A 25,954-nucleotide genomic window follows, 5' to 3' on the forward strand; every position below is an offset into this window, starting at 1 on the left:
GGTACAAACCAGTAAACACAGCCCTGTTTGCGAGGCCCTGGGCACTGAGTGGGTTAAAATCTGCCACCTTCTCTGACTTCTGTCTCTAATTACGCCTGAAGTAGCGGGGGAGATGCAGAGCTCCCTGCTGGGATGGATGTGTCAGGCAGAAAAACATCTCTGGTCTCTGCAGAGCAGAGTTCCCCCGGGAGTTGTGGAGGCGGGTGCGTATGGAGGGCTGGGGCAGCAATTCCCTGCTCTGCAGGAAGGGCTCTGGTGCCATCACCCCTGCCTGCCTGGGAGCTGTGCTCCCTGTCCCTGTGCTCCCTGTCCCTGTGCTCCCTGTCCCTGCGCTCCCTGTCCCTGCGCTCCCTGTCCCTGTGCTCCCTGTCCCTGCGCTCCCTGTCCCTGCGCTCCCTGTCCCTGTGCTCCCTGTCCCTGTGCTCCCTGTCCCTGCGCTCCCTGTCCCTGTGCTCCCTGTCCCTGCGCTCCCTGTCCCTGTGCTCCCTGTCCCTGTGCTCTCCACAGAAGAATGAAGTTTCAGGCAGAGCACCATCCATAGAGGCAGCTGCCGGAAGAAGGTGAAGAAGAAAATTGCCAGGACTCGCAATTCCCGGGATGTTGACAGCCCCAAGGGAAGCACGGGAATGTGCCTGGAGTGTGGGGGATCCCCAGCCCAGAGCACCCCTGGGGTTTCCAGCACAGCCCTGCTGGTGGCCGTGCCCTGCTGGGACGGTCACAGTGTCACATCTGTCTCTGCATGCAGAGGGACCAGAGCCCAGCTGGGCTGCCTCAGACCCCAGGGGGAAAAGCCTGTGGTGAGGGTGGCCTGCAGGGACACCAGGGCCATTCGTGGTGGCTTTCCTGGTGACAGGGCCTGACCTGTGCAGAGAGGCCCAGCTGAAAGCCTTCAGCACCTGCACGTCCCACGTCCCTGTCAGCCTGGCCTTTTGCACCCCTGCCCTCCAGGCAGCCCTCGCCCACTGCTTTGGGCACTGTGGAGTTTGTCCTCTTTGTGCTAGAGTCAGGATTAAATGCTCCAGACAGTATTTCTTGTCAGGGCTCAGATGTTCATCAATCCTTATCTCTGTTACAGTCTCACAGACCCTGAGTGCTGCAGCACTTCTGCCAACAAACTGAAAATGGAGCCCCATCTCTCTCTGCAAGGCCTTTTAAGGATAAACTGTCCAATTACGAAATGACACCTCAATTATTTTTACTTATAACCCAATACCCAACCACTCCTGGCCCACAATGAGGACTTTTCTACCCAATTACCAAACACCCCCCAGAGCCGTGAAGGAGAAGGTGGAAAAGCAGGACTGGCCTCTGCCCTAAATCCTCCACCTTGCTTTCTATCCATTGCTGTGTTCTAACCCCTTAAACTCTGAGTTTTGCACGCTGTGATCTCACACCCTTCTATCCAAACTGCACCCCCACAGTCCCAGTGCTGTCACTCAATTTTGGAGCCTTCTCCAGGCCCAGGTGAAATGCAGAGTTTGCCTGGGGGTCAGAGCCTGTGAGCACAGAGAGTCTGGAATTCCCAGTGGCCGGGGTTCCTCCCCCTGTCCTTGCCATGGTGGCCAATCCGAGCCTGCTCATGCCCCACTCTGAACCCCTCTGTGTGAGGGGTGAGAACAAAGAACCTCTGGGACAGGGTGGTCATCCCCTCCCAGGGCAAGGGAACCTGACCCACATGGGTTTGATTTGGTTGTTCCAAAGGTCTTTTCCAACCTTTTTGATTCTGTATATGCCTCAAACTGTGCTCATAATTTACTGCAGCTGTGGGTAATTTTAGCAGAGATAACACTGTGAGTATTCGGGGAGGAACCTCCCTCCCTGCCCGGAGTTTGGGAGATCCATTCATGCAGAAATCACTTGATTCTGTCCTTTGTTATCACTGTCCAGGAGGTTTCTTCAATTGTGTGATGGAACTTGGCATAAAAACATTCAGTCTGACTTCTACACCCCTGGGAATGCAGAGTTCACCCCTCCCAGGAGTTAAACTCCTCATTGCTAAAATCCTTTCACAATTAAAAAAAAAAATCCTCTCCTGACTAATGATTTTCACTGCGAGGCTGAATAGTTCTGAAAGACCTTTCTGCTGCAGATTTCACCTTATGAAGAGCATTCCTGGACTGTGTGATGGCATTTAAAAGCCCCATAAGAAGGGGTACTTGGGGATAAGAGTCTGTGGTGGCCTTGGCTTATGCTTGGAACTCAATGACTTAAAGGTCTCTTCCAATCTAAATGATTCCATTATTCCATGGGAAGGTGTTCAGATGGGAACAGTGACCATCCTTGTGAAAGGAAATGGTAAAATTTGATTTTAAGCATTAACCTTGTTTTTGTAAAGAAGGCAAAACCCGCCACAATCCTGTGCTAGCAGATTCCAAATGTCCTGTGTGAACACAAACCCTTCCAAAGAGATCAGGAATCCTCACTGCTGCAGTTATTTGGAGTGACCTGTCATGGGGAGATCATTGCTCCCCATGGACTGCACACACTCCACCCTGCTCAGGTGAGAGCCCACCTGCAGAGCTGCCCCAGCTCTGGAATTCCCAGTACAGGGAGGACGTGGAGCTGCTGGAGCGAGCCCAGAGGAGGCTCCAGGATGAGCAGAGGGCTGGAGCAGCTCTGCTGGCAGGAAAGGCTGGCACAGCTGGCATTGCTCAGCCTGGGCAGGAGAAGCTCTGGGCTGAGCTCAGGGTGGCCTTGCAGGGCCTGAAGGAGCCAACACATGACCAGTGTCTGTAGATTTCACAAAAAGTGGTGTTATTTTAATTGTAATTAATAATATGTGAGCTCCCTCATGGCCAACATCCATCCCTCTATCCATCCATCCCTCCATCCATCCCTCCATCCATCCATCCATCCATCCATCCATCCATCCATCCATCCATCCATCCCTCCAGGAGGGCTGGGGTGGGACTGCCAGCAGGGACCCCAGGCAGTGCTGACACTCTGGGTGGGTGCCTGGACGTGCTGGTGGCAGAGCCACGGAGCCCAGCACAGGGACACAGACACCGTGTACAACCCTGGGGTGGTGCTTTGAAATCCAAAGGCAGCCAAACGGCCCCATTGCTGAATAAGGCCAAACCTGAGCACTTTGATGGGCACCCAGCGTTTTCAGGAATTTTGTCACCAGGAGCTTGTTGCCCCCAGACCCTTTTTTCTTGTCAGTGGGAGATGTGCACAGCATTTGTCCAGCCAGGACAGAGCAGGGGTGACACAAACTGCCCTTGGCAGTGCCAGATGTGCCATGATGTGATCGGTGGGTCCTGAGAACCAGCTGAGACTCTGCTTCCTACAGAGCAGGGATCTGCACCCAGATGAGGGGCCAGAAACCCACCAGGAAGGACAATTCCTGCCCATTTTTCGGGTGGGTGAGTAGGACTGAGATCTCTTCCCAGCGTGCAGAAGGAGCTCCTGGGCAGCACAGGGAGCTGCCAGAGCTCTCCCCGCCAGGAGAGGGTGATGTGGTTATTGCTGTCTTCATTCATGCTGGAAAACAGCACTCGAGATTGTACATCCAGGCACATCCAGGTGCAAAATCTGCCACCCTTGGGCTGGCAGATGTCCCCAGTGCTGCTTTTTGGCACCCACAAGCTGCTGGGTGCTTGGCAAGGCGTGGCTGCACTGCCCGGGCTCCCAGCTGTGCTCGGCTCGAGAGGCAGAATCTGCCTGGCACAAAGCGCTTCCCCCAGGCCTCTGCTGCCAAGGGCATTTCTAGAGAAGGAGAACATCATCAAGCCTGAGGGGGTTTCACAGAAAGAAGGAAAATAGAGGTGCAAATGATTAATAATAATAATTATAATAATAATAATAATAATAGGGACAAAAATAGATCCAAAGTGAGGATGAGGCTCCCTGCCAGCAGAGAGGATGTGCTGTGCAGCACCCACACAGAAGGGGTTCAGGAATCTCCTCCTCAAGGCACCGGCTCCACGCTCGGATCTGCAGGTGAGGGATCACCTGGCCGTGCCCAGGTGCCCGTGTGTGCAGGGGGCTCCTCCCTTCCTCTCTGGGAAAGCCAGAGCAAGGAGCAGGGGGCTCTCTCCAGCCAGGGGTGGATCTGTGTGAGCTGCCCGCCTGCTTCCCCTCTGCCTCCCCAGTCCTTTTCCCTCCTGGAGCAGCAGAGCCAGCACAGGATCCCACTGCCAGGTGAGCAGGGAGCTCCCTGTGCCCAGCACAGCAAGGAACCCATCACCCTTCATCAGCCAGAGACCTCCTCCAGCTCCACCAGCATGCTCATCTTCAGGAGTTCAAAGTGGCTGATTTTCACTCGGTTTCTCCTGGCCAGGAGCTGATCACAAAGGTGAAATTCCCTCCTGCTGTTTCAGCCAAGTCAGGACTCCACAATCCCGCTGTCTCAGGAACACAAAGCTTTGCTGCACGTCCTGATTGCTTTTACAAGCTGGGTGAAATCTTTTGCAGGATGAGCAGGATTTGCTGCCGGATCTGCTGTGGGATCTGCTGTGGGATCTGCTGTGGGATCTGCTGCTTCATCTCTGGCAGGACAAAGAGGCTGCACCAGGAGCATGAGCAACAGGCTGAGACCCTTCCCAGGGCCTTGGGGTTGAGCACCAGGTTTGACTGATCTTCATGAGGTTTCCCACCTCAAGAGATGAGTTACACACGCCCACCACCACCCAGTGAGGGTGGTGAGAGGGCAGGAGTGCTCTCCAAACCCCTGTGTGACCCCAGTGATGCCCTGCCAGCCACAGTCAGGTGGCACTCGGGGGGCTCGGGGGCTGTACAGAGCTGGTTGCAGCAGAAGGGAGCACATTTCTGTGTGGAACTGAGGTTTTAACACCCCTGCAAAAACACAGAGGACAGCTGTTACCAGTGCAGAGCCTGCCCTGGGGTCCTGTGCAAGCTCTGGGAGTTCCCCGTGCCCTCCATGCACTCCCTGGTGTCAGTGCAGAGCAAAAGGACTTCTACAGCAACCCCAGTTTCCCCCATTCCCCCACAAAGGGATTTCATTAGAAGCATTTAGCTGTGGGATTTGGGATATCCATGATGTGGGGACTGCTCCAGAGCCCAGAACGTGACCCTGCCCGTGGCAGGGGGCCAGAACAAGAGTAGTTTAAGGTCCCTCCCAGCCCAAACTATTCCATGGTTCCACTGGTCCCCCTGTCCCCCCCTGCACCCCTGGCTGTCTCTCATCACAGCCTTCAGGAAGGAAAAGGGGGAAAGGCTGCAGTTGTCTCCTGTTTTGTGTCTGTGCAGCACAGGCACTGTGGAACTGCGCTCCCAGGAGCTACAGAACAGCAGCAGTCACCAGAATTTATCTGTCACCTCCGCTGGCCCCGAGGGCACAGACCACTCTTACAGGTCTAAGGCCTTGGCAAACCCAGAACTTTTGTTCCCCTTCATTCCCGAGTTCATTCACTGCTCCAGCTGCTGCTGCCACTGCTATAACCAGAGCTGCTCCCAGTGCCAGGCAGTTCAGCCGATATTTATTGGGAAAATACACAGCAACCATCATTCTTATCGGGAATGCTGTTACTGCAGCTGCAGCTGTGAGGAAAACCAGGCAGCCTGTGCACAGACCCAGCGCTCCTCTCGTACAGAGCTGTCAGCCAGGGCTGCACCCCCAGCCTGCAGCCCCCCGGGAAATGCTGTGCTCCGTGGAATAAAAATTCACAAATCATCACAGAAAGGGCTCAAGCTTTGGGTGCAGAACGGGGCCTTTGGGGCTGTAAGGAAAAAATTAAAAGCAAGTTACAAAATGCCCCTCGAGATGAATTTAATGGGTTCCTGACTTGCCCATTGCTCTTTTTAGGGGCTGGTGTGGGAGAAGTTAAACTTGTCCAGCCCCCAGCACTCAAGGAATTCACACTCAATTGGTCTATGTCAACAGGGAACTTGGCATTGTTTAATTGGGGACCAAACTCATCAGCATGCCAGGAGACATGGAATTGGTGTATTTTCAGCTGCCCCACGTCTCAGACATCTGCACCTCCACTCCTCACTTCAGCAGCTCAGTAATTAGCTTGATAAGTTAAATTAGCAGACAGCTTTCCAGCATGCTCTAATGGCCTTCAGCACGAAAATAATTTAACTATTTGAATCTGAGTGTGCAAACTCGGACGAGCAAGGCATCCTCATCCTCTGCAACATCCCACAGAAAGAAGACGGTGGCTTCATTCACTCTGTGCATCACCCACTGCTGTGGTGTTGGTAAAAATGGGTAAAAATGGGAACAAGCCCCATCCTCCAGCCATGTGAGTCAAGATGAGGGACTTTGGTTGTTGTCTGCATCCTTCTTCTTCATATTCTTCTTCATGGGATTGGGTGTTTTTCTGTAACTGGGTGAGAGAGGCCCGCACTGCAGGCCTTGGGTGGTCATTATTGGGTCAAAAGTATAAATTATATAGATGTCACCTTGTTATTGGGTGATTATTGCTTAAATAACCTTGGAAAGAGTCAGAGGTGCTCCATTTTACCTGCATTCTCTAACTCGTTATTTAGAGCTCACAGCTCGTGAGTTGGTAAACAAGAAACAATAAACATCCACCTACGTTATCTGTGTGTCATTCACCCTGACCTTGGCAGGGAAGAAGAAGCCAGAACTGTCACAGGTCACCTCCTCCAGCCGTGCCCAGCTGGGGATCCATCACAGGCTGGGCTCTGTGACCCTGGATTTTCCAGCCTCAGCGGTTCTGGGATTCTGGTCACTCACTCACTGCAAAAGCCTCGTGCTCCCTTCTCCTTCATGCTTGACTAGAGTCAAGGGTTCCCAGAGCAAAACTTTGTGGAGAGAGGGCTGGGGAAGGGCTGAGGAGAAGGAGGAGGTGTCCTGTCTGCCCAGCAGCCCTCCCCTGACCTGGGCAAAGGAAGGTGGAGGGGGCCGCGATGACAACGCTGCCAGCAAAGTGGAACAGCAGAAGGGTCTGGTCCTGAGGCCGCTGTGCCAGGCAGAGAACTCCTGCACCTGGGGTACGACTGAGGGGTGGGAAAGAAACCCAGCAGCATCTCAGGAGTGTGATTCCTGCACGTGCCTGGCTCTCTGCTGCACAGGATTTGGGCTAGAAGGGCACTGACAGAACGGGGAGGAGGCAGGGGGGTGGAACAAAGGAAGGAGGAGGCAAATCAGCCCTGACAAGTCCCTTTGGGGTTTCCAGCCTTCCTTTCTCCAAAGCCACCGTGGGATCAAGAATCTTTAACATCCACCTGCTGTTTCTGAGGGGCTCTGCAGCACTCTGCAGTTGCCATGACACCAGATTGTGGCAGTGAGGCTGGAAAGTCGCGATCCCGTTCCCAGCCAGCCCCGGCACAAGGGGCTCATGGAATGGAGCAAGCAGGGCTGGTCCCGTCCCTGCTCTGGCCGTGTGGATTAAAGACATCCTAGGAAATCTGCAAGGATCCCTTTGTGCCACGGGCAAAGAGATTTTCTGTCCAAATACCTCTGAGAGGTGACACGGCACCAAAAACTGCCTGAAATAGTCCCTGCAGGAGCACAGATTCCTTGGGCAAGTCGGGAATTTCCAATCAGTCCCCGGGGAAAGCAGCATCTTTATTTACCTCTCAAAAGCGATGGAGCATCTTTTAAACATCAGAGCCAGTACACTGTCAGTCCCCCTCCTTCCTGCAGTGTCAATCCCAGCAGACACGTCCCCGGGGCAGCCGATGTTGTGACTGCATCCAACCCCACCAGCTCGGGCTCCTGAAATGCTCCATGACGCTGCCACTCCTGACAGAATTCCCTTGGGAGGTGTAAAACCGTGCCTATAAATACATGAAAAATAACCCCGGCAGGGGCAGCACAGAGCTGCTTAAAGAGTATTTTTGGCTTGTGCTAAGAAGTGAACTGGGGACTTCTTCTGCTCCAGCAATTTTGATAAGTGTGGGGATAGGGCCAGATAAAAATAATTACACCTGATAGTCCCCTGATTCACCTGCTCCTGACTAACATTTGAATAAGAATCCTTTAAAAGATGCTGGGAGTTGCAATCAGCAGAATTTGGTTCAGGTCTCATTTAGAAAAGATGGAAATCTCCTGAGTCCCTCTGAACTGCATCATGCAGCTCTGGAATGGTGGCAGTTCACCCCAGCAGGATGATGGATTGCTCTGCCACAGCATCACAAAACTTTGATGAATGAGCTGCACATGTGCTGCCTGGGAAAGAAAGGAAGGGAATGTCCACAACAACAGCAGAGAGTAATGACTGAGCAGAATTCAGGAGAGGAGGATTGCTCTTTGGCAAAATGGGTAGGAAAAGACATTGGGAAGTAGTGTTCAATTATAGAAATCACAGCTGTGATCTGTGCTTGGATTCCTCTGGGAGATGGCAGCTCTCCTCCTGGAGCCCACCATGAAAATCCCAGAATGGTTTGAGGTGGGAGGTACCTCAGAGCCCACCCAGTGCCACCCCTGCCATGGCAGGGACACCTCCCACTGTCCCAGGCTGCTCCAGCCCCAGTGTCCAGCCTGGCCTTGGGCACTGCCAGGGATGCAGGGGCAGCCACAGCTGCTCTGGGCACCCTGTGCCAGGGCCTGCCCACCCTGCCAGGGAACAATTCCTGATTCCCAAGAGCCCATCCAGCCCTGCCCTCTGGCACTGGGAGCCATTCCCTGGCTCCTGTCCCTCCATCCTTTGTCCCCAGTCCCTCTCCAGCTCTGTTGTCCTTCCTGCCCCCAGACACCCCACCTGCAGGAGGAGATCTGTTTATTCAAACATTTCTTCATTTCTGCCTGAAGTCCATGAACAATCATGTTCATAGGAAACCATTCATATCTGTCATGGGGCCAATGAAAAGTCCTGAAATATTTGGGGGTTTGGTGACTCTGTGCCTGCCCAGTCTCCCTGCAGGGAGAAAAACCCTTTGGGACTTGCTGAGAATCATCTTCTCTCCTTCTCAGTGTGCACCTTGATAGCAGGAACAAAATGCCTTTTCCCTTGGGTGCCGTGACTGAGAGGGGGCATTTATGGGTCACAGGGGGCTCCTAACACCTTCCTGTGGGCCAGGGGCAGGCAGTGGGGTGCCCAGAGATGTGGGTGAGGCAGACACAGGACACAGGGCAACCTGGGTGCCAGCAACCCTGGCATGAAGAGCTTTGCCCAGCGTTTTCCCTCAGGAGTGAGCACATCCCTGCAGCCAGGCCTGGCTTGTGCCGCGTCACGCTCGCTTCAGATGTGCTTCCCATGCCAAGAACAAACCCTACCCGAGAGAGTCCTGCTCTGCAGACACCTAAACCCACCCAAAACTCACATCCAGGAAATTAACTCGCTGCTCTTGGCAGGATCAGGCCCCTCCAAACTGCAGAGTGGGCGGCGCAGGGTGGGAGGGATGTGAATAAACAAAGTCTGGACAGGCCGTGATAGCAAAATGTTTATCTCAAAGCTGCCCCCACCCAGCTGGCTGCTGGGCCTGTGTGACTCAGCTGATTTTGGGCAGGTTTTATGCCAGGGATGAGCCAGGGTAGATTAAAGTCTTCAATTTGTTTATCCTTCCCCCAGAAAAACATGAATCCTCTCAGTTTCCCTAGGACAGACACGCAGGTTTTACATTAAAATTCTGAGTAGCTCCTCCGTGCAAAGTCCCCGGTGTGCGACCCCGGGGGTGGCAGGACCTCATCAACCCAGCATCCCGAAATCACCACTTCCAGAGGCAACTCCCACACAAACCACCAGAACCGCCCGGCACAAAGGCAGGGGGTGCTCCCCGCGACCCTGCTGGAGCCGGCCAGCTGCCCCCCACGCCCCCCACGCCCGCAGGGACACACAGAGGCACGGAGCTTCACAGGATGAGCTTTATTTGGCTGTCAGAGGCGCTGGCCGTGCGGGCGGCCCCGCGGCTCTCTAGTGGTACTTGCGGGCCAGGGCGTGGGCCACCACGCGCACCAGCTTCTGCCAGGCGGCCTGGCAGTCGGGGGAGAAGTCCTTGCCGAAGTGGGCGGCCAGGACGATGATCAGGATGTCACCCAGGAGCTGTGGGCACAAGAGCAGCCTCGGGTTAGCAATGCCCTGCACGTCCCCACGCAAGCACTCACATCACACCCAGGGAAGCCTCCAGGAAATCTGCACTCTTAAAAACCTCCCCCAGGTCCTTTTTAAGATGCACCTCAAGCTCGGTCTCTGCTCTTACCCTGAAGGTTCAGGTTCTTCTACTGTTTGGGAAGAGTAACCAAAACTTCCCCAGAGTTTTTTTTGGACTAATTTTCTCTATGTCCCTTCTGGCTTGGTTTTGGAGTTTCTCTCAGGCAGAAGACGCAGCTGAGCTCCCAGCACAGCAGGAGCCAGCCCTTGGCCCTGCAGAGCACTCTGGCAACAAACAACGAGCTCATGCTGGCACAGGAGGGTTTCTGCCAGCCCCAGCCCAGGGACAAATGCTGGGGTTCATTCCCCACTGAGATACTCTCAGCCACAGTTTTCTCTCTGTAGATCCTCTTTTGCTTTTGGCATCCAGCTGCGATCTCCTGCTCCTCACTCATCTCTCTGTTCTCCTCTGTGCCAAACTTTGCTCTTGCTCCTTCTCTTCCCCCTTGGCTCAAACCTTTTCCTGCTCAACAACAGCTTTCACTTTGTTCTCCCCCTCCATTCTCTCACTGAAACCACATCCTCCCCTTCCCATCCCTGTCCGCCTTCCCCTGCCCCTCCACACAGCCCCTTCTCACCAGGCTGCACTGGCTCCTTCCCTCCCTGTCCCTCTGCATCTCCCCCTCAGCCAACCCCAGCCCCTCTCCCTCTCCCTCTGCCCTGCCTGGTGAATCCCTCTCCTGGTGGGATCAGGGGCAGGGGCAGGTTGGGGCAAAGCTCACCCTGAAGTTCTCGGGGTCCACGTGCAGCTTGTCACAGTGCAGCTCGGACAGCTGGGAAAAGGTGTTCTTGATGCTGTCCAGGTTCTTGACGGCATCCCCGAAGGAGGTGAGCACCTTCTTGCCGTGGGCTTGCACCTTGGGGTTGCCAAGGATGGCAGTGGGGCTGGACAGGTTCCCGAAGGAGGCGAAGAACCTCTGGGTCCAGGGGTAGACGATCAGCAGCCTGCGGAGAGACACAGACACGGTCACATTGACGTTCTGGTGGAACTGCCGCGGTTTCCCCGTGCAGGTGCAGCCGAGCGGCTCCCGGGAGCTGGACCTACCTGGCCAGGGCCTCGGCGCCGCACTCGGCGACGTTGACCTTGCCCCAGAGGCCGGTGATGAGCTGCTTCTCCTCGGCTGTCCACTGCACCATGGTGTCGGCGAGGCTGCTGCGGCGCTGCGGAGGAACGCTGGGCTTTGCTCCGAAGGGTGGCACGCTGCGGAGCCGCTCGCCCGCCCCGCTTTTATCCCCTGCTCCGGGCCCCTCCCCTGCCCCCTGCACCCCTCCATTGGCCGCCCCCGGGGGCCCCGGCACCCCAGGGGAGGGGACCCGGCATCAGGGTGGGGCCCCAGGGCAGGGTGCCCAGATGCAGCACAGGGCTTGGCTGGACACACGCCCTCCCTGTCTTTGATTTCCAGCCCTGCTGGAGGGTGGCTTTATCTCCAGGCAAAGCCCCAGCACGGCTCCGGGGAAGCTCTGCAGCAGCTCCCCAGGGAAGGTGCCAGCCCTGGTGCCCTTGGATGGTGCCAACACCTGAGGCAGGAGATGTGGCCTTGGGGCTCTTGGATTCTCCCTCGGAATGCACCAATTTCTCCTTCTCCTCTTCTTGCAGGACCTGTCGGGCTTTGGGTTCTCCCTTTGCTTCCCATCAGCTCTTTAAGAGTTTGACTAACCTCAGGATGACACTGCTAAAACCACAGCAAGGCCTTGCAGCCAAGAGGGAGCTCCTGTCTCAAGGAAGTTCTTGGCAAAGCTCAGGCATGGCTGGAAAGGAGATGTTAAAACCCAGGGCAAACCAACTGCCTGCAGGGTGTTGGCTCACAGGGCATGAGGAGAGGTGGGAACACTGGGAGTACTGGGAGCCCACAGAATCCCAGGATCCCTGATATTGGAAAAGCCCTCCCAGCCCAGGCAGTGCCAGCTGTGCCCCAGGCCCACCTTGTCCCCAGCACAGAGCACTCAGGGCCACCTCCAGCCCTTGCTGGGACACCTGCAGGGATGGGCACTCCAAAGCTCCCTGGGCAGCCCCTGCCAAGGCCTGGGCACCCTTTCCAGGAAGAAAAAACATCTGCACAGATGTGCAGCCTGAGACAGTGCCTGAGCCAGGGATGATCAGTGGTGTTCCTGAGAAGTGGGAGAGGCAGCTGGGTCTCCTGGGGCTGCTCTTCTGCTCCTGTGCCCAGCTGGAGGTGGGGTGCAGGGCACAGGGATGGAGCTCGTGGGGCACAGGAATGCCCTGAGGGGTCTGGATCACCTTGGAGCAAAGTGTTTGTGTTTGTTCCTGCTCACTGCAGGAGGGGGCTTGGCCAAAGGACCCTGGTCAGGCTGGGGGGTAACACTGGAATCAACACTGTGGTGTTCCATGGAATCACAGAATCCCAGACTGGTTTGGGCTGGAAGGGACCTCACACCTCACCCAGTCCCATCCCCTGCCATGGGCAGGCACTCCTTACACGAGCCCCACGCCCCATGCAACCCCCAGGTTCTTCCAGGCCCCACACAATTGAGTCTTGATGGTTGTGTCTGTCACATTCTGCCTTTGCTACTCTAAGAATGACAATGACTTAAAAACCCCCCCAAGCCAACAAAACCCCACATGCAGGAAGTTACAAGCCATGGCCCCAATCTCCCTGTCACATCTCCCACTGCACATTTTTGTGCAGTTCCACTCCACTCGCTCTGTGACAGTCTCAAAACTTTAAACCAAGCAATGTTGCCTGATGTCTCCAAAAAGTGCCAGAGTGTTTCTGTTGGTAATTTTTAGTGTTTATTTGGGTTTTGTGCTGAACATTCCCCCGGGATCTCCACCTTAGACAAGTTTCACTTGCATGAACGAGGTCGTGGCTCGTGTTGTCCCATGTTTGAGAGCATTTCCTCCCCTGTCCCCCCTGTCCCTCCCTCCCCGTTCCCACAAGGAACCAGACATGTCCTGGTGGCTGGAGCAGCTGTTCTTTATTTGATTAGAGGCCAGCAGGAGCCGGGGAGGATTCCCCGGGAGCGTCTGCAGGCAGGAGCTTCCAGGAGGCTCAGTGGTACTCGTGGGCCAGCCCGTGGGCCACCGCACGGACCATCTTCTGCCAGGCAGCCTGGCAGGCGGGGGAGAAGTCCTTGCCGTAGTTGGCAGCCAGGACGATGATGAGGATGTCACCCAGGAGCTGGCAGTGCAGGGAGAAGAAGCTGTCAGCTGGTGCTGCCCCCGCATCCCCCCCCACCGCCCCACTCGGGTCTCTGGGGAGTTCACAGCAGAGCAAGGAGCAGATTTACCTCAGATTTATCTCAGATTTATCTCAGATTTCTATCTGCCCTGTGCAGGGCACCAGGCACAGCCTATGGTCTGGCATGCACCGGGATCCCTGGGGGTGCTGGGTCTCCCCCCAGCACCTTCCTTTGCCTGCTGTGCACTCTCCTCCCTCAGCTTCTACTGAATTTACCCCTTGGTTTCCATCCCTACCCACCCTGGCTGTCCCTGGGCTCAGAAACCTCCTGCCAAAGGGGCTGTGCTTTTCTTCCCTTCTGGTTTAACCCCTCTCTCATAGCCAAGCTCAGCTCTTCCCCCTAAATCCTGTCTCAGTTCCTTCCCTTCTGCCTGCTCTCGATGTTTCTTCTGACCAAGACACATTTGTCTCTGCATTTCTCCCCACTCCCCTCACCTGCCTGGCTGCCTCCTCTCCCAGATCCCAGCCCCATAACGCCTCTCTGCTCTCCTTTCCCCTCCACTGCCCTACCCTGCACAGGCCCAGGGCAGCCCCAGGGTTTCTCTCGAGGTCTCCCTGACTGTCAGACCCCTCTGAGACCCCTGAGGCACCTCCAGAGCCCAGGCCCTCTGCCCAGCCAAGGCTGGAGCTGAGCGCGGCTCACCCTGAAGTTCTCGGGGTCCACGTGCAGCTTGTCGCAGTGGAGTTTGCTCAGCTGAGCAAAACATTTCTTGATGCTGTCCAGGTTCTTGACAGCCTCCCCGAAGGAGGTGAGCACCTTCTTGCCGTGGGCACGGACCATGGGGTTGCCGATGACAGCAGTGGGGCTGGACAGGTTCCCGAAGGAGGCGAAGAACCTCTGTGTCCAGGGGTACACGATCAGCAGCCTGCGGAGAGGTGGAGGGGCACAGACAGACACAGTCAGATCCGTGTCCCAGTGGAACTGCCGCGGTTTCCCCGTGCAGGTGCAGCTGAGCAGCTGCCAGGACCTACCTGGCCAGGGCCTCGGCGCCGCACTCGGCCACGTTGACCTTGGCCCAGAGGCCGGTGATGAGCTGCTTCTCCTCGGCTGTCCAGTTCACCATGGTGTCGGCAGAGGGGTTCCGGGCTGCCCTGAGCGAGGCCAAGGCCGTGGCTCCGAGGCTGCCCCAGGGATTTTTATACACGGCCCGGCCTAATCTCAGCTCCCGGAGCCGCAGCTCGGGGCCGGGGAGGGAGCGGGGCTGCACGGGGGAAGATAGCGCCCTTGGATGCTGTCCAAGGGGGAGAGAGGCCCTCTCCCCTCAGCCTCGGAGTGGACAGGCATCACCTCAGCCCCGGGCACAGGGGGGCTGCCGCCACGGCTCCAGCCTGCCGGGGATCCATGTGTCCCCTCCCGCCAGGGGAATCCCTCAGGGTGCTGGGCACATGGAATCATGGAATCCCAGACCTTAAAGCCCATCCAGTGCCACCCCCTGCCACCTTCCACTGTCCCCGGTTTCTCCAGCCTGGCCTTGGACACTGGCAGGGCAGGCACTGCTTCCCTGGGCATCCCGAGAGCCTCTCCAGCAGCTGCATCCGTGCCCCAGAGCACTTAGCAGCTAAAAACACGAGTTTAAACTCCCTGAGAAAGAATTCCAAGGGCTTCTGCCTTTGAAGATTATTGAGCCATGGAGAAATTTTAAGTCTGCTGTGCTGGGCTGTGCCAGAGGCTGTTTGCAGCTGTGGCCCCTGGTCCATGACACGTCAGTGACACAGCCCCCAAGGGCCAGGGAGGATGGCAGGGACAGCCTGGGCAGGACTGCACAGCTCTGAGCACTCCTGGGCCCTGTGGGACCTGGCAAAAACCAAAGGCAAGCACAGCCCAGACAGTCCCAGCCCTGGTGCTTCAGTCATTTTTATAAGAAAGAGTTAATTTTAAGTATGTTTTAAAATTCCCCACTTTCTGCCTTGGAGGCAGCAGCCTGGCTGGGAGGTTTTGGGAGCTGAGCTCCCAGCACAGGGATTGCCTGCTCAGGGAGCTCTCTGGGACACAGGCTGGGAGGGGAAATGATCCTCTCAGTGTGCTGAACAGGGGCAATTTCTGTAGCTCTTTGTGGTCTGCAGAGTCAAAGGGAGGTCTCCTTTCCCCCAGTGCAACCCCAGCAACACCTGACAGCTTATCCCCAGCTGGCCCAGACAGAAAACCAGGCCCTGCTCTCAGCCTGGGGTGGGTTTCACCATGCTCAGGACCCTTCCTTCGAGCCTCCTTCCAGCTGGCTCTTCCCACTGGTGTGGGTGGAAGATCTCCCAGCTCCCGGAATCACAGGATCGTGGAATGGTTTAGGTTGGAAAGGATCTTCAAGATCATCTCATTCCACCCCCCTGCCCTAGGCAGGGAACCTTCTGCTAGACCAGGTTGCTCAAGTCTTGGCCACACAGTTTCCCCCCCTTCCATGGACAAGAGCCTTCCCTTTTGGAGACAAACCATCCCAAAGGCAGCTCCAGTGAGAGCCTTCCTGCCCCAAGCAGAGTTTCTTGGTCCCTGATTGCAGCAGTGTCCCCGCCAAGCTTTACAGAGCCCTTATCAGCAGCCGTGGCATCTGTGCCCAGCTCTGCTCTGGAGCCAGGCCAACCTCTGCTCTCCTCCAGGACATGCAGGGCCGTGTGTCTTAAGCCAGCACGTCCTGAGGGTGTCTTTGCTCCTGTTTTAAAATCTCAGAAGGGTTGGGTTAGGAGGGACCTCAGAGCCCACCCAGTGCCAGCCCTGCCATGGCAGGGACACCTCCCACTGTCCCAGGCTGCTCCAGCCCCAGTGTCCAGCCTGGCCTTGGGCACTGCCAGGGGTCCAGGGGCAGCCACCACCCAGGGCTCTGCTCTGCTCCCCTGACCTGTTCCTGTGTTGGGTGGGCTGCTGGTGGTGGTGCCCTTGCTCTGTCACACCAGAGAGGGACAACTGTCCCTGGGAGAGTGGGACACCCTCTGTGTGTGTGTGTGACCCAGACAGGCACCCCAGCCTTGTCACTCTCCCTAGCCCTGGGCAACAGGACCTTCCAGGAGCTGGCCAGAGAGCAGGACGTGCTCCCCATCACCACTGGGATGTGTCCATAGGAGAGGAGCCACAGAATGACCAAGAGGTGGACACTGAGATGGAAAGTCACTGCTGAGGTCCCCGGCCACTGCTCTGGGGCTGGTTTGGGACCAGCCCTGGACACCCCAACAGGCCTGGGGGTGCTGCTGGGTGCACCCACCACCCAGCTTTGTGTGCTGGAAAACTCCAGGGTTTGAACTGGAACTGGATGTTGATAGTGGTCCCACCCCCTGCAATCCTGCTGAAATGCCCATTTTCTGGGTGGAAGGAGAAGCTGTGCTGCAGGGAAGATGGATTCACATTTGGGCCCTGTTTCCTAATTCTTTTCACCCAGCCCCTCGGTGCTGCCAGCAGGGCTGGACCTTTGCCTGCCTGGCTGTGCAGGATGGAGGGGTTAAGTGCAAATCCCTGCTCTATCAGGAGAAAGGCAAAATATTTATTCCTAAATCGTGCAAAACAAGGGTGTCAGCATTCTGAGATACCAACATGTCTCTCCTTGTCGCTTTTTAGGCTGTTCCTGGACAAAACATTGATGAACTGAGATGCTTACATAGAATCTTTCAATTCCAGTGAAAAGATGTGCTTCCACTGAGCCAAAAAAGGCTCTAACCCATCCTGTCTGAAAGCTGCTCTCATCCCCTGCTCTTGGGATCTTACACATTTCAGATTTCAAACTCTGCACCAGTTTTCATCACTGATGCAGAAAATGCTTTTGATCAACTTAATACATCAGCAGCAAACTATGGAGGGGTAAATTTCTGCCTAATCAGTGAATCTCTACAAATTTATATCCTTGCAATACCCCAGGGCCCACAGGCAGCCGCAGAGACACAGAACACAAAGAATTGCAGAAAATGTGTTTTTATTGCCTGTCACAGACACAGATGCCTCCCGAGGCTCTAGTGGTACTTGCGGGCCAGGGCGTGGGCCACCAGCCCCACCAGCTTCTGCCACGTGGCCTGGCAGGCAGGGGTGAAGTCCTTGGTGAAGTGCGTGGCCAGGACGATGACCAGGATGTCACCCAGGAGCTGCAGGGGGGAAGGCAAGAGGGAGCTCAGGTCAGCAGGGACCAGGGGACCCCAGGGAAGGTCTGCCAGCTGCAGGACAGGAGTCCTGTGCTCCTGAATCCATCCAGCTGCTCCATCCCTGCTTCCTCTCACATCTTCCAGCCTCCAGACATTTCTCTGCCTTTCCTTTTTCTGCTGGGAAGCCCCACACCTACTTCAGCAGAGGGTCCACCTTCTACACCCCCAAAGCCAGGCTTAAACAGAGGCTGGAGCAGAGGCCAACATCCTGCTCCTTTTCTCCAGCTGTGCCTGCACAAGTCCCCAGAGTTTTAGAGCATCTCCCTGAGTTGTCACCAACTTTGTGCTTGCAGCCTGGAGCCTGGTATTACCCCACATTATCGAATTCCCAACCTTCCCCTGCCCCAGTTCCCTCTCCAGCCAGCCACGTCCTGTTTGGTAACTGAAATACAAGTTATTGGTGCCTGTTTGAACTCCCCCAGGCCCCGAGGGGGTCTGAGGAAGGAGGGGCAGAGGGTGAAGCTCCAAGGACAGCTCACCCTGAAGTTCTCAGGGTCCACGTGCAGCTTGTCACAGTGCAGCTCGGACAGCTTGGAGTAGGTGCCCTTGAGGTTGTCCAGGTTCTTGATGGCCTCCCCGAAGGAGGTGAGCACCTTCTTGCCGTGGGCACGCACCTTGGGGTTGCCCAGGATGGCAGTGGGGCTGGACAGGTTCCCGAAGTTGTCAAAGAACCTCTGTGTCCAGGGGTAGACGATCAGCAGCCTGCGGAGAGAAGGGGCACAGCAGACACACGCGGGTCACCCTCCTGCACAGCCCGGCCCCGCGGGCAGGGACAGCTCCGGGGCTCACCCACCTGGCCAGGGCCTCGGCGCCGCATTCCTCCACGTTCACCTTGCCCCACAGGCCGCTGATGAGCTGCTTCTCCTCGGCTGTCCAGTGCACCATGGTGCTGTGCCTGGCTGGGCTGCAGGGGAACAGAGCCGGAGCTGAGCCCAGAGCCCGCCGCGCTTTTATCCCCGGCACGGCCCCTCCCAGGGCCATCGGCCGGGGCGGGGGTCCCGGGCTCGGGCTGGCCAGGCAGGGGTCACTCTGCACTGAGGTGTGGTCACTCTGCACTGAGGTGTGGTCTTCGAGGAAAGCCCTGTGAGTCCCTTAACAGGCCTGCTCAGGGCCCTCTTATCTCCCTCTGCTTGGGCCCTGCTGCCTGTTCACCACAGGCACGGACATTCCACCCATCCCTGCGACAGGCACAGGCCCCTCAGAGGGGCTTCAGGATCAGGGAATTGTCTGGGTTGGGAAGGGCTTTAAAGCTCATCCATGCCATGGACAGGGCACCTTCCACTACCCCAGGCTGCTCCCAGCCCTGTGCAGCCTGGCTGGGACACCTGCAGGGATGGTGCCAGTGAAGCAGAGGTCACTCCCCAGCTGCAATCCTAATTCCAGGATTACCTGTGTGGGATGCCAGGGTGGGCTGCAGCTGCGGACAGGCTCCTCTGCTCTGCCCACGGGTGTCAGTGGGACCCTTCGGTGGTCTCTCCCTGCTGGGAATTCAACGCCTTGCACAAGGACAGCAGGACCCTGCCGTGTCACAGCCTGATCAGCAACATCCATCCCCACCAGGTCTGGCTGCAGGCTTTGTTTGGCCCTGGCTGTCACCTGCACAGGCGTTTTCCTGCTTTCCAGGCCTGCAGTGAAGCTGTGCTCCCGCACTCAGACAGGCACAGCCAGGATGAGTGAGGTGTCAGGCACCCAGACAAAACCATGGACACTGGAATTGTTCCAGGCCAGGCTGGAGGGGGCTTGGAGCAGCCTGGTCTGTCAGGATGTGTCCCTGCCCATGGCAGGGAGCTGGAACTGGGTGATTATCCAGCCCAAAACATTCCATGGTTGTTTGAATCTGTGGCTTTGGCTCTGTCTGTGGGCAGTTTAACAAGTCTCATCCAGACCTCTGAAATCTTGCAAGCACAGACTGATACTGGTCTAGGGATCTGAGAAGGCTGGAGAGGACTTTTTACATGGGGAGGCAGAAAAAGGACAAGGGGAAATGGCTTCACATTGACATAGGGCTAGATGGGATCTTGGGAATCAGGAATTGTTCCCTGGCAGGGTGGGCAGGCCCTGGCACAGGGTGCCCAGAGCAGCTGTGGCTGCCCCTGCATCCCTGGCAGTGCCCAAGGCCAGGCTGGACACTGGGGCTGGAGCAGCCTGGGACAGTGGGAGGTGTCCCTGCCATGGCAGGGGTGGCACTGGATGAGCTTTAAGGTCCCTCCCAACCCAAACCAGTCTGGCATTCTGTGATCTCCCTGGAGACACAGTGGCACGAGCCCATCACCGTGATCCTGCTGGGGGATTTACATCTGTAGTCACATTTTAGCTCCTCACCACAGGGTTCTATGAGACACTATTCTTTTTTTTTCCCTTTCTGGGCCGTGGGAGAGGCCCTTCCAGCAGCCAGGCGGGCTCTGATAGCCGGCAGTGGGGCTGTGAGGGGCAGATAAAGGTATCGCAGGTGCCCGGCCGCAGGAGCTCCTCACCTACAGAGCAGAGACACGACACACCCGGGCTCCTGAAGAGATCTCAGGGCTCCAGAAGCTGTCCAAATTCATCCCACAGAGCTACAAAGAGTGCAGTGGAATGTGTGAATATGTGAATGTGTGCAATAAATGCCCAGGCAGACATTCCCATCACGTGAGCCGGGCAGCGCTGGCTGGCAGCTGCTCCCCAGCTGGGGAGGACAAGAAATGGCCTCAGTGGCCTCTGCTTTTATTGCTTCTCTGCAGCCTGAATTCCCTGGCATTGAAATTAAAACCCAGGCTGCATCTGGGGCTGTTCTTAGCAATGCCCTCGCCTCGTCTCTGATAGGAGATTCATTTCCAGCTCCGCAAGGCTGAACTTTAAAAGGGAAAAGATAATGATGCTTTCCTGCTGCATCTGCACCAGCAGCAGGGAAAAGCTCAGGGCTCAGGGCAGCAGGAGGGTGAGCCTGGGACAGGCAGGACAATATCAAACACAGAGGCTGAAGGAGAGTATTAACTACAGCATTAATATTATTTTTTAAATGTGCTTAATAAGTGCTGGGTTTCTGGAGTCTGTTGAAAACAGGAGAGACATGGCTTGTGGTGAGAAGCCTGCAGGCCTGGACCCACGCTGTGACCCCTCAGGGTCTGGTTTTGCTGGTGTGGGAGCAGGATGACTTTTCATGGATGGTTAATGATGGCCATAAAGAGCTGAGGGGGAAGGAGGAAGGCAGAGGAAATAGGAGGAAGAGAGGCAGAAGTAATTTTCATTCAGACAGGCCCATTCCATGCTGCTGTCCTGTATTGATCCCTTTAATGGTTGGTTTTATCCCCACAGCAGCTCTTTAACCTCTAAATCCCCTCAGATGGGCACAGTAACAGCAGGTGAATCAGCCACTTAATCGGATTAGGCTCTTGTGGCCTGTGCATGGGGAGGGTCTGTCACAGCAATGGCCTTTTGCAGCCACCCTGTGAATTTATCCATCAGCCCCAGCCCATCCTGCCCCACAGGTCCCCGCTGGCCCATTTGGGTTGGATGGGGGTCACAGGTGATTTCCCACCACCACACTGCTACTGCAGACACCCTGCAGATGGTGCTTGGGGCAGCAGGGGGTATCAGAACCCCTGGAAAAATATGGGACAAGGGATCAGGGACAGGAGCCAGGGAATGGCTCCCAGTGCCAGAGGGCAGGGCTGGATGGGAGCTTGGGAATCAGGAATTGTTCCCTGGCAGGGTGGGCAGGCCCTGGCACAGGGTGCTCAGAGAAGCAGAGCAAAGCCAGATGCTCCCAGACTTCAGGGAAAGGGGCAGAGCAGCTGCCCTAAACCCACTCAGGATGTGGTCAGTGATGAATCCAGGGCAATGCAGCAACGAGTGTGTCTGAATCAGCACGGTTTGAACAACTTTCCCTGGCTGGGACTGGTTGCTGCCTGGTTGGTAGAAAAGAATTTCTGGAAATGCAGTTTTTTCCCTGGAAGGGACAGGGATACTGGGAGACACCGCAGACAGCAGAGGCGTGGGGGCTCCACAGTGGAGACTCCAGGCAGGTTGGAATTTTAGAGCAGAGAGCTGGATGTCATCCCCTCAAGGAGAGCTGTTTCCTGCAGCCCCAGGCACTCTGCTCTCAGCACAGACATTCCTATTTGTTCCTCTGCTGTACCTATCAGGGGAAATACAGTGGAGGCAAAAGGAATTCCTCTCTGCCCCTAACAAAATTCTCTCATTTCGGGCTCCAGATTTAACCCTTGGTATCTTTTAGGTCTGACTCCAAGAGCTGAGGAGCACCCCTTGCTCTGACTGTTCCAGCTCGACCTTCATGCCATGTAATTATAGAAACATGGAATATCCTGAGCTGAAAGGGACAGAATCCAGGATCCCTGGGGCTGGAAAAGCCCTCCCAGCCCAGGCAGTGCCAGCTGTGCCCCAGGCCCACCTTGTCCCCAGCACAGAGCACTCAGGGCCACCTCCAGCCCTTCCTGGGACACCTGCAGGGATGGGCACTCCAAAGCTCCCTGGGCAGCCCCTGCCAAGGCCTGAGCTCCCTTTCCATGGGCAAATTCCTGCTGAAAAAGGACCTGCAAGGACCATTGGGTCCAGCTTTGGGCTCTGCACAGGGTCACCCCTAGAATCCCAACACGGGCCTCACTTCTGATTCAAACACGTTTTAATTGACTTGGAGCCTTTCACTGCATTGCTTTAATTTCACAGGAAATCTGGAATGTGGGTCCCGGGGGACACTGCTTGGGGATGGGGCTGGATGCAGCAGAAGTGCACCAAGAACCTGCTGGGCACAGCAGGACACCTGTCCCCACGCTGTCTGTCCACCCCTGTCCCTGTGTCCCTGCAGAGGGACCCACCAGGATGTGCCCAGAGCCACCCCAGTGCCCAGAGCTGAGTGTGGTGACAGATGAGGGACACAAAGTGAGCATGAGAGCCAGGGTGTCTGGGGAAAGCTAAATTTTGGTGAAACTGTTTCTGAGTTATCTCCCACCACAAGAGCTCGGGCAGAACCGTGCAGAGACGGGCAGAAGCAGCATTTCCTTTCCAGACCAGCTGCCTGCAGGACGAGCTCCCTTAGGCACAGGTTTCCCCCACGGCCGGCTCTCCCCTGCCCCGGCTGGGGCTGCATCCCCCAGCACGGGAGGGACCGGGGCTGCGGCTGCCCCAGCCCTGGGCTGGGGACACGGGGACAGCTCGGGGGGGGGCAGGAGGGGAGGGCAGGACAGCGGGGCCAGGGCGGCAGAGGGATCAGAGCCGTGCCCGTGCCCCGGCCCCGCAGAGCCCGGGGCCCACCCGGCACGGCCCGGCACAGCCCGGCACGGCCCGGCACGGCCCGGGCTATCAGCGGGACCCCCGCCCTGCCGCCCCCCTATCGCCGCGGGCAGCGCCGGCCCCTCCCGCCTGCAGCCCGGGATAAGCCCGGCCCGGTGGCACCTCTGGCTCCTGGACTCGGGCAGGGCCACGCCAGGGGCTGCACGGACACGGGGACAGACGGATGGACAGACCTCCGTCACCACATCAGCCACCCCAGTGCAGTGCTGCCACGGAGTCATGGAGGGGACCTTGAAATTCCCCCAGTGCCACCCCTGCCATGGCAGGGACACCTCCCACTGTCCCAGGCTGCTCCAGCCCCAGTGTCCAGCCTGGCCTTGGGCACTGCCAGGGATGCAGGGGCAGCCACAGCTGCTCTGGGCACCCTGTGCCAGGGCCTGCCCACCCTGCCAGGGAACAATTCCTGATTCCCAAGAGCCCATCCAGCCCTGCCCTCTGGCACTGGGAGCCATTCCCTGGCTCCTGTCCCTGCAGCCCTTGTCCCCAGTCCCTCTGCAGCTCTCCTGGAGCCCCTTCAGGCCCTGCCAGGGGCTCTGAGCTCTCCCTGGAGCTTCTCCTCTCCTGTCCCTGGGGCACACCGAGGTTTCCTGTCGTGTTTTTCTCTCAGGGGGGTGACAGCTGTTACAGCACAGGGGTTCAGGGTCTCCTCCATCTCTGCCTGGTGCCCACAGGCAGGATTCACACAGGAGAGGATTCTGCCCTTCCCTCTGCTCCTGTAGCCTTGGGCTGCTCTCCCCTCCCCAGAGCTCCCCTGCCTGTGGCCGCTGAGCGAGCCCAGGGCTCTGCACAGGCTGAGCCCAGGGGTGCTGAGGGAAAAGCACCTGAACAGCGCCAGGCTGTGCCTGTGCTGGCAGCAGAGGGGGCACAGCAGGTAACAAATGTTGTTTATTTAGGCTGTTTATTTATTTATTGTTTATTTACCTCAGCCAGGTAAACCCCAGCCCCCTCAGTAAGGGCCTTGCTCTCCCTCAGCGAGGCTCCAGCATCCTCTGTCCCAGCCCAGGTGAGCTCTGAGGGATGTCACCCATGCTCCCAGCACTGCACCTGCCCTGGGCTGAGCTGGCTCTGCCTCCCACTGCTTTGCAGAAGGTTCCCTGCATCACAGATCTCCCCAAAAAGTCCCAGCATTGTCAGGGAACCACGAGAGCTGTCCCAGACCTCACAGTCCTGGGGCAACCAAAGGTTTCCTGTGTGCGAGGAAGGCTCCAGGGGCATCCAGGACTTTTCTCCTCCTGCTCATGGCATGGGACCAGCTGGGTCAGGAACATCTCTTAGGGTCTTGTTCTGCCCTTACAGCCTTTAAAGCTGGCCATGGATGGAGCCAGACCTGTTCCTGTGTTGGGGCTGGTTTCAGGAAGGCAGACCTGACCTGACTCCAGATCTGACCCCAACCTGCACCAGCCTCTTCTTCAAGTGGCTCTGAAAATGGGGTGGAACCTGGGGAAATCCCTCTGCAGAGCCTGGGCGGTTGTTTGGGGGCTGGAGGAAGCTCCCCCCTGCCCCAGGTGAGGCACTGAACCTTGGGGCAGGGAGCAGGGTCAGGGCTGGCCTGGGGTCCCTCGCTCTGCCTGCTCAGCTCTGCCCAGCACCAGGCACTGGGCAGAACCCCCAAAGAGCAGCGGAGCTGGGATGGGGTCAGGGCACGTCCCTGGCACAGCCCAGCCCAGGGGGTGCTTTTGGCTGGGGCTCCTCCTCACACACCCAGGCAGAAAGGGGGCTCTGAGGCCGGGTCAGGAGCAGGCTCAGGTCGAGGTGAGGGGTCTCACTCCCATGCCCAGCACTCCAGCCTGTTCTTTGCAGTTTTGGGGATGTTTGTGGGCTCTCCCAGGACACACTGGTGGGATGAGTGTGCACAGGCTCCGGTGCTGAGTCACGGTGCCGGCCTGGCCCCACCGGGCACGGGCTGATAACCGGGATGGCACAAACAGGAGCCTTGTGGGCAGTGATAAGGCAGCCCCTGGCCCCAGGGCAGTGTCCCCTTTCTGCTGAGTCATGCTCTGACACAGCAGAAAACATTTCTGCTGAGCCAGAGTGGCAGCCGGGGAAAACAGCCAGCTTTTCAAATTTATGGTTTGTTTTTCCCAGCAGAACCAGGAGGGCACTCCCCAGCACGGGCTGCGGACTCCTGTGTCAGTGAGGGGCTCGGGACCCTCCTGTGCCCGAGGGGCAGAGCCCGTGGCAGGCTCGGGAGCATTCCCAAAGGGGTGGTGGGACCTTCCCGAGGTGCAGCCCCTCTCCCTCCTCCTTCCTGCTGCCCTGCTGCAAGCATGGGGAGAGGGCCTGTGCCCGATGCCAGCTCCTGTTGAAACCTTTCCTGTTTCCATAAGAGAGGGAATTTCACACCTTCTCCTCCTCCTCCACCCGGAGAACAGCTCCCAGGGGATCGATCCTCCCTGGCCCCCCTGCTCCCCCCACCCCCGTGCTGGCCACAGGCAGACCTCCCTGTGGGGAAACTGAGGCATGAGGCAGAGTGGCTGCTCTCCCGAATGCCATGGAATATTCATGGCAGGGGCAGATCCCCTTCAGGAAAGGGGCCTGTTTGCACTCCCATGTCTTGCTTCTACCCAGGACACAGCATGATAAAGCCTTCCTCAGAATGAATAGAATTCCTTGAAATGTTTAACATTCTGTAATTGGAATCTTGGAATTGTGGAGTCCCAGACTGGTTTGGGTTGGAAGGGACCTTAAGGCTCATCCTTTCCACCCCGCTGCCGTGGGCAGGGACACTTCCACTAGCCCAGGCTGCTCCAAGCCCTGTCCAGCCTTAGCCAGGCTCTTGCCCACATCCTGACTGGATAACGATGCCCAGCCAGGCTGGGGCTGCAGCGTCCTCCCGACCAGCCCAGCCCAGGGCAGGGAGGTGGTGCTGAGCCAGGTGTGCTCCAGGCAAGCTCCTCCTGTGCTCCCAATCCTCCCCTGGGACTGGGGAGCTTTTGGGTCAGGGTGGTTTCACGGCATAAAGCGATTGTGCTGGGAAGCACGAGGCTGTCCAGGCTGAGCTCCAGGGACTGAAAGGCACAAAATTCACCCAGCATCTCCTGTGAGCCCAGGAGCTCATGTCTTTCCCAAGTCCCTTCCCAACAGGCCCTGAGTGAGGCTTTGAAGGCACCAGCACTGCCCCAGCAAATACTTTTCCCTTTCTCTTTGGAATGTGGCAACTTCCTGGTCAACCTCTGTGCTGGTTCGTGGCCAGGGGACCACAGACCTCTGGGGGATGTAGAAGCACCAACAGACCCTCGGGATGAGGCAAAAGGAACAAACAATTTTTTGTTGACACCAACAGCAGCAAATCCACTTTTTTCAGGCAGGGAAACTGAGGATTAAAGG

The 25,954-nt window shown here is 57.1% G+C and overlaps 3 protein-coding genes across 7 annotated transcripts; all 3 read right to left on the reverse strand.

The window, feature by feature from the left end:
• Positions 1-9,725: 9,725 nt before the first annotated feature.
• LOC134548472 (hemoglobin subunit beta) lies at positions 9,726-11,239 on the reverse strand. The gene is made up of 3 exons (XM_063393350.1): positions 11,071-11,239; positions 10,748-10,970; positions 9,726-9,917 (listed from the first exon to the last, which is right to left on the reverse strand). Exons 1-3 carry the CDS (start codon positions 11,160-11,162, stop codon positions 9,789-9,791), a joined length of 444 nt encoding a protein of 147 aa, XP_063249420.1. The 5' UTR covers positions 11,163-11,239; the 3' UTR covers positions 9,726-9,788.
• A 1,710-nt stretch (positions 11,240-12,949) lies between these two features.
• Positions 12,950-14,360, reverse strand: LOC134548473 (hemoglobin subunit beta-like). Its single transcript, XM_063393352.1, has 3 exons — positions 14,198-14,360; positions 13,869-14,091; positions 12,950-13,165 (listed from the first exon to the last, which is right to left on the reverse strand). Exons 1-3 carry the CDS (start codon positions 14,287-14,289, stop codon positions 13,037-13,039), a joined length of 444 nt encoding a protein of 147 aa, XP_063249422.1. The 5' UTR covers positions 14,290-14,360; the 3' UTR covers positions 12,950-13,036.
• A 2,738-nt stretch (positions 14,361-17,098) lies between these two features.
• Positions 17,099-24,460, reverse strand: LOC134548474 (hemoglobin subunit beta-like). 5 transcript variants are annotated; one of them, XM_063393356.1, is made up of 5 exons: positions 19,813-19,886; positions 18,728-18,856; positions 18,132-18,242; positions 17,818-18,040; positions 17,099-17,281 (listed from the first exon to the last, which is right to left on the reverse strand). In XM_063393356.1, the coding sequence occupies exons 3-5, from the start codon at positions 18,221-18,223 to the stop codon at positions 17,153-17,155; spliced, it is 444 nt and encodes a 147-aa protein (XP_063249426.1). In that variant the 5' UTR covers positions 18,224-18,242; positions 18,728-18,856; positions 19,813-19,886; the 3' UTR covers positions 17,099-17,152. The 5 variants fall into 5 exon arrangements, with proteins under 5 accessions (XP_063249426.1, XP_063249427.1, XP_063249424.1 ...); XM_063393357.1 differs by lacking the exons at positions 18,728-18,856; positions 19,813-19,886 and adding an exon at positions 24,329-24,460; XM_063393354.1 differs by lacking the exon at positions 18,728-18,856 and having other exon boundaries at positions 19,813-20,008.
• Positions 24,461-25,954: the final 1,494 nt, after the last annotated feature.

The sequence above is a fragment of the Prinia subflava genome, chromosome 3 (genome assembly GCF_021018805.1).
Source record: "Prinia subflava isolate CZ2003 ecotype Zambia chromosome 3, Cam_Psub_1.2, whole genome shotgun sequence".
In the NCBI taxonomy this organism is placed as follows: domain Eukaryota; kingdom Metazoa; phylum Chordata; class Aves; order Passeriformes; family Cisticolidae; genus Prinia; species Prinia subflava.

Excerpts from the sequence above, each read along its gene's own strand:
- LOC134548472 (XM_063393350.1), bottom strand. The coding sequence starts at position 11,162 with ATGGTGCAGTGGACAGCCGAGGAGAAGCAGCTCATCACCGGCCTCTGG. Across the intron at positions 10,971-11,070 it reads GGCGCCGAGGCCCTGGCCAG|GCTGCTGATCGTCTACCCCT; the intron begins GTAGGTCCAGCT and ends GTCTCTCCGCAG. Across the intron at positions 9,918-10,747 it reads TGGACCCCGAGAACTTCAGG|CTCCTGGGTGACATCCTGAT; the intron begins GTGAGCTTTGCC and ends TTGTGCCCACAG.
- LOC134548473 (XM_063393352.1), bottom strand. The coding sequence starts at position 14,289 with ATGGTGAACTGGACAGCCGAGGAGAAGCAGCTCATCACCGGCCTCTGG. Across the intron at positions 14,092-14,197 it reads GGCGCCGAGGCCCTGGCCAG|GCTGCTGATCGTGTACCCCT; the intron begins GTAGGTCCTGGC and ends ACCTCTCCGCAG. Across the intron at positions 13,166-13,868 it reads TGGACCCCGAGAACTTCAGG|CTCCTGGGTGACATCCTCAT; the intron begins GTGAGCCGCGCT and ends CTGCACTGCCAG.
- LOC134548474 (XM_063393353.1), bottom strand. The coding sequence starts at position 18,319 with ATGGCCCTGGGAGGGGCCGTGCCGGGGATAAAAGCGCGGCGGGCTCTG. Across the intron at positions 18,041-18,131 it reads GGCGCCGAGGCCCTGGCCAG|GCTGCTGATCGTCTACCCCT; the intron begins GTGGGTGAGCCC and ends TTCTCTCCGCAG. Across the intron at positions 17,282-17,817 it reads TGGACCCTGAGAACTTCAGG|CTCCTGGGTGACATCCTGGT; the intron begins GTGAGCTGTCCT and ends TCCCCCCTGCAG.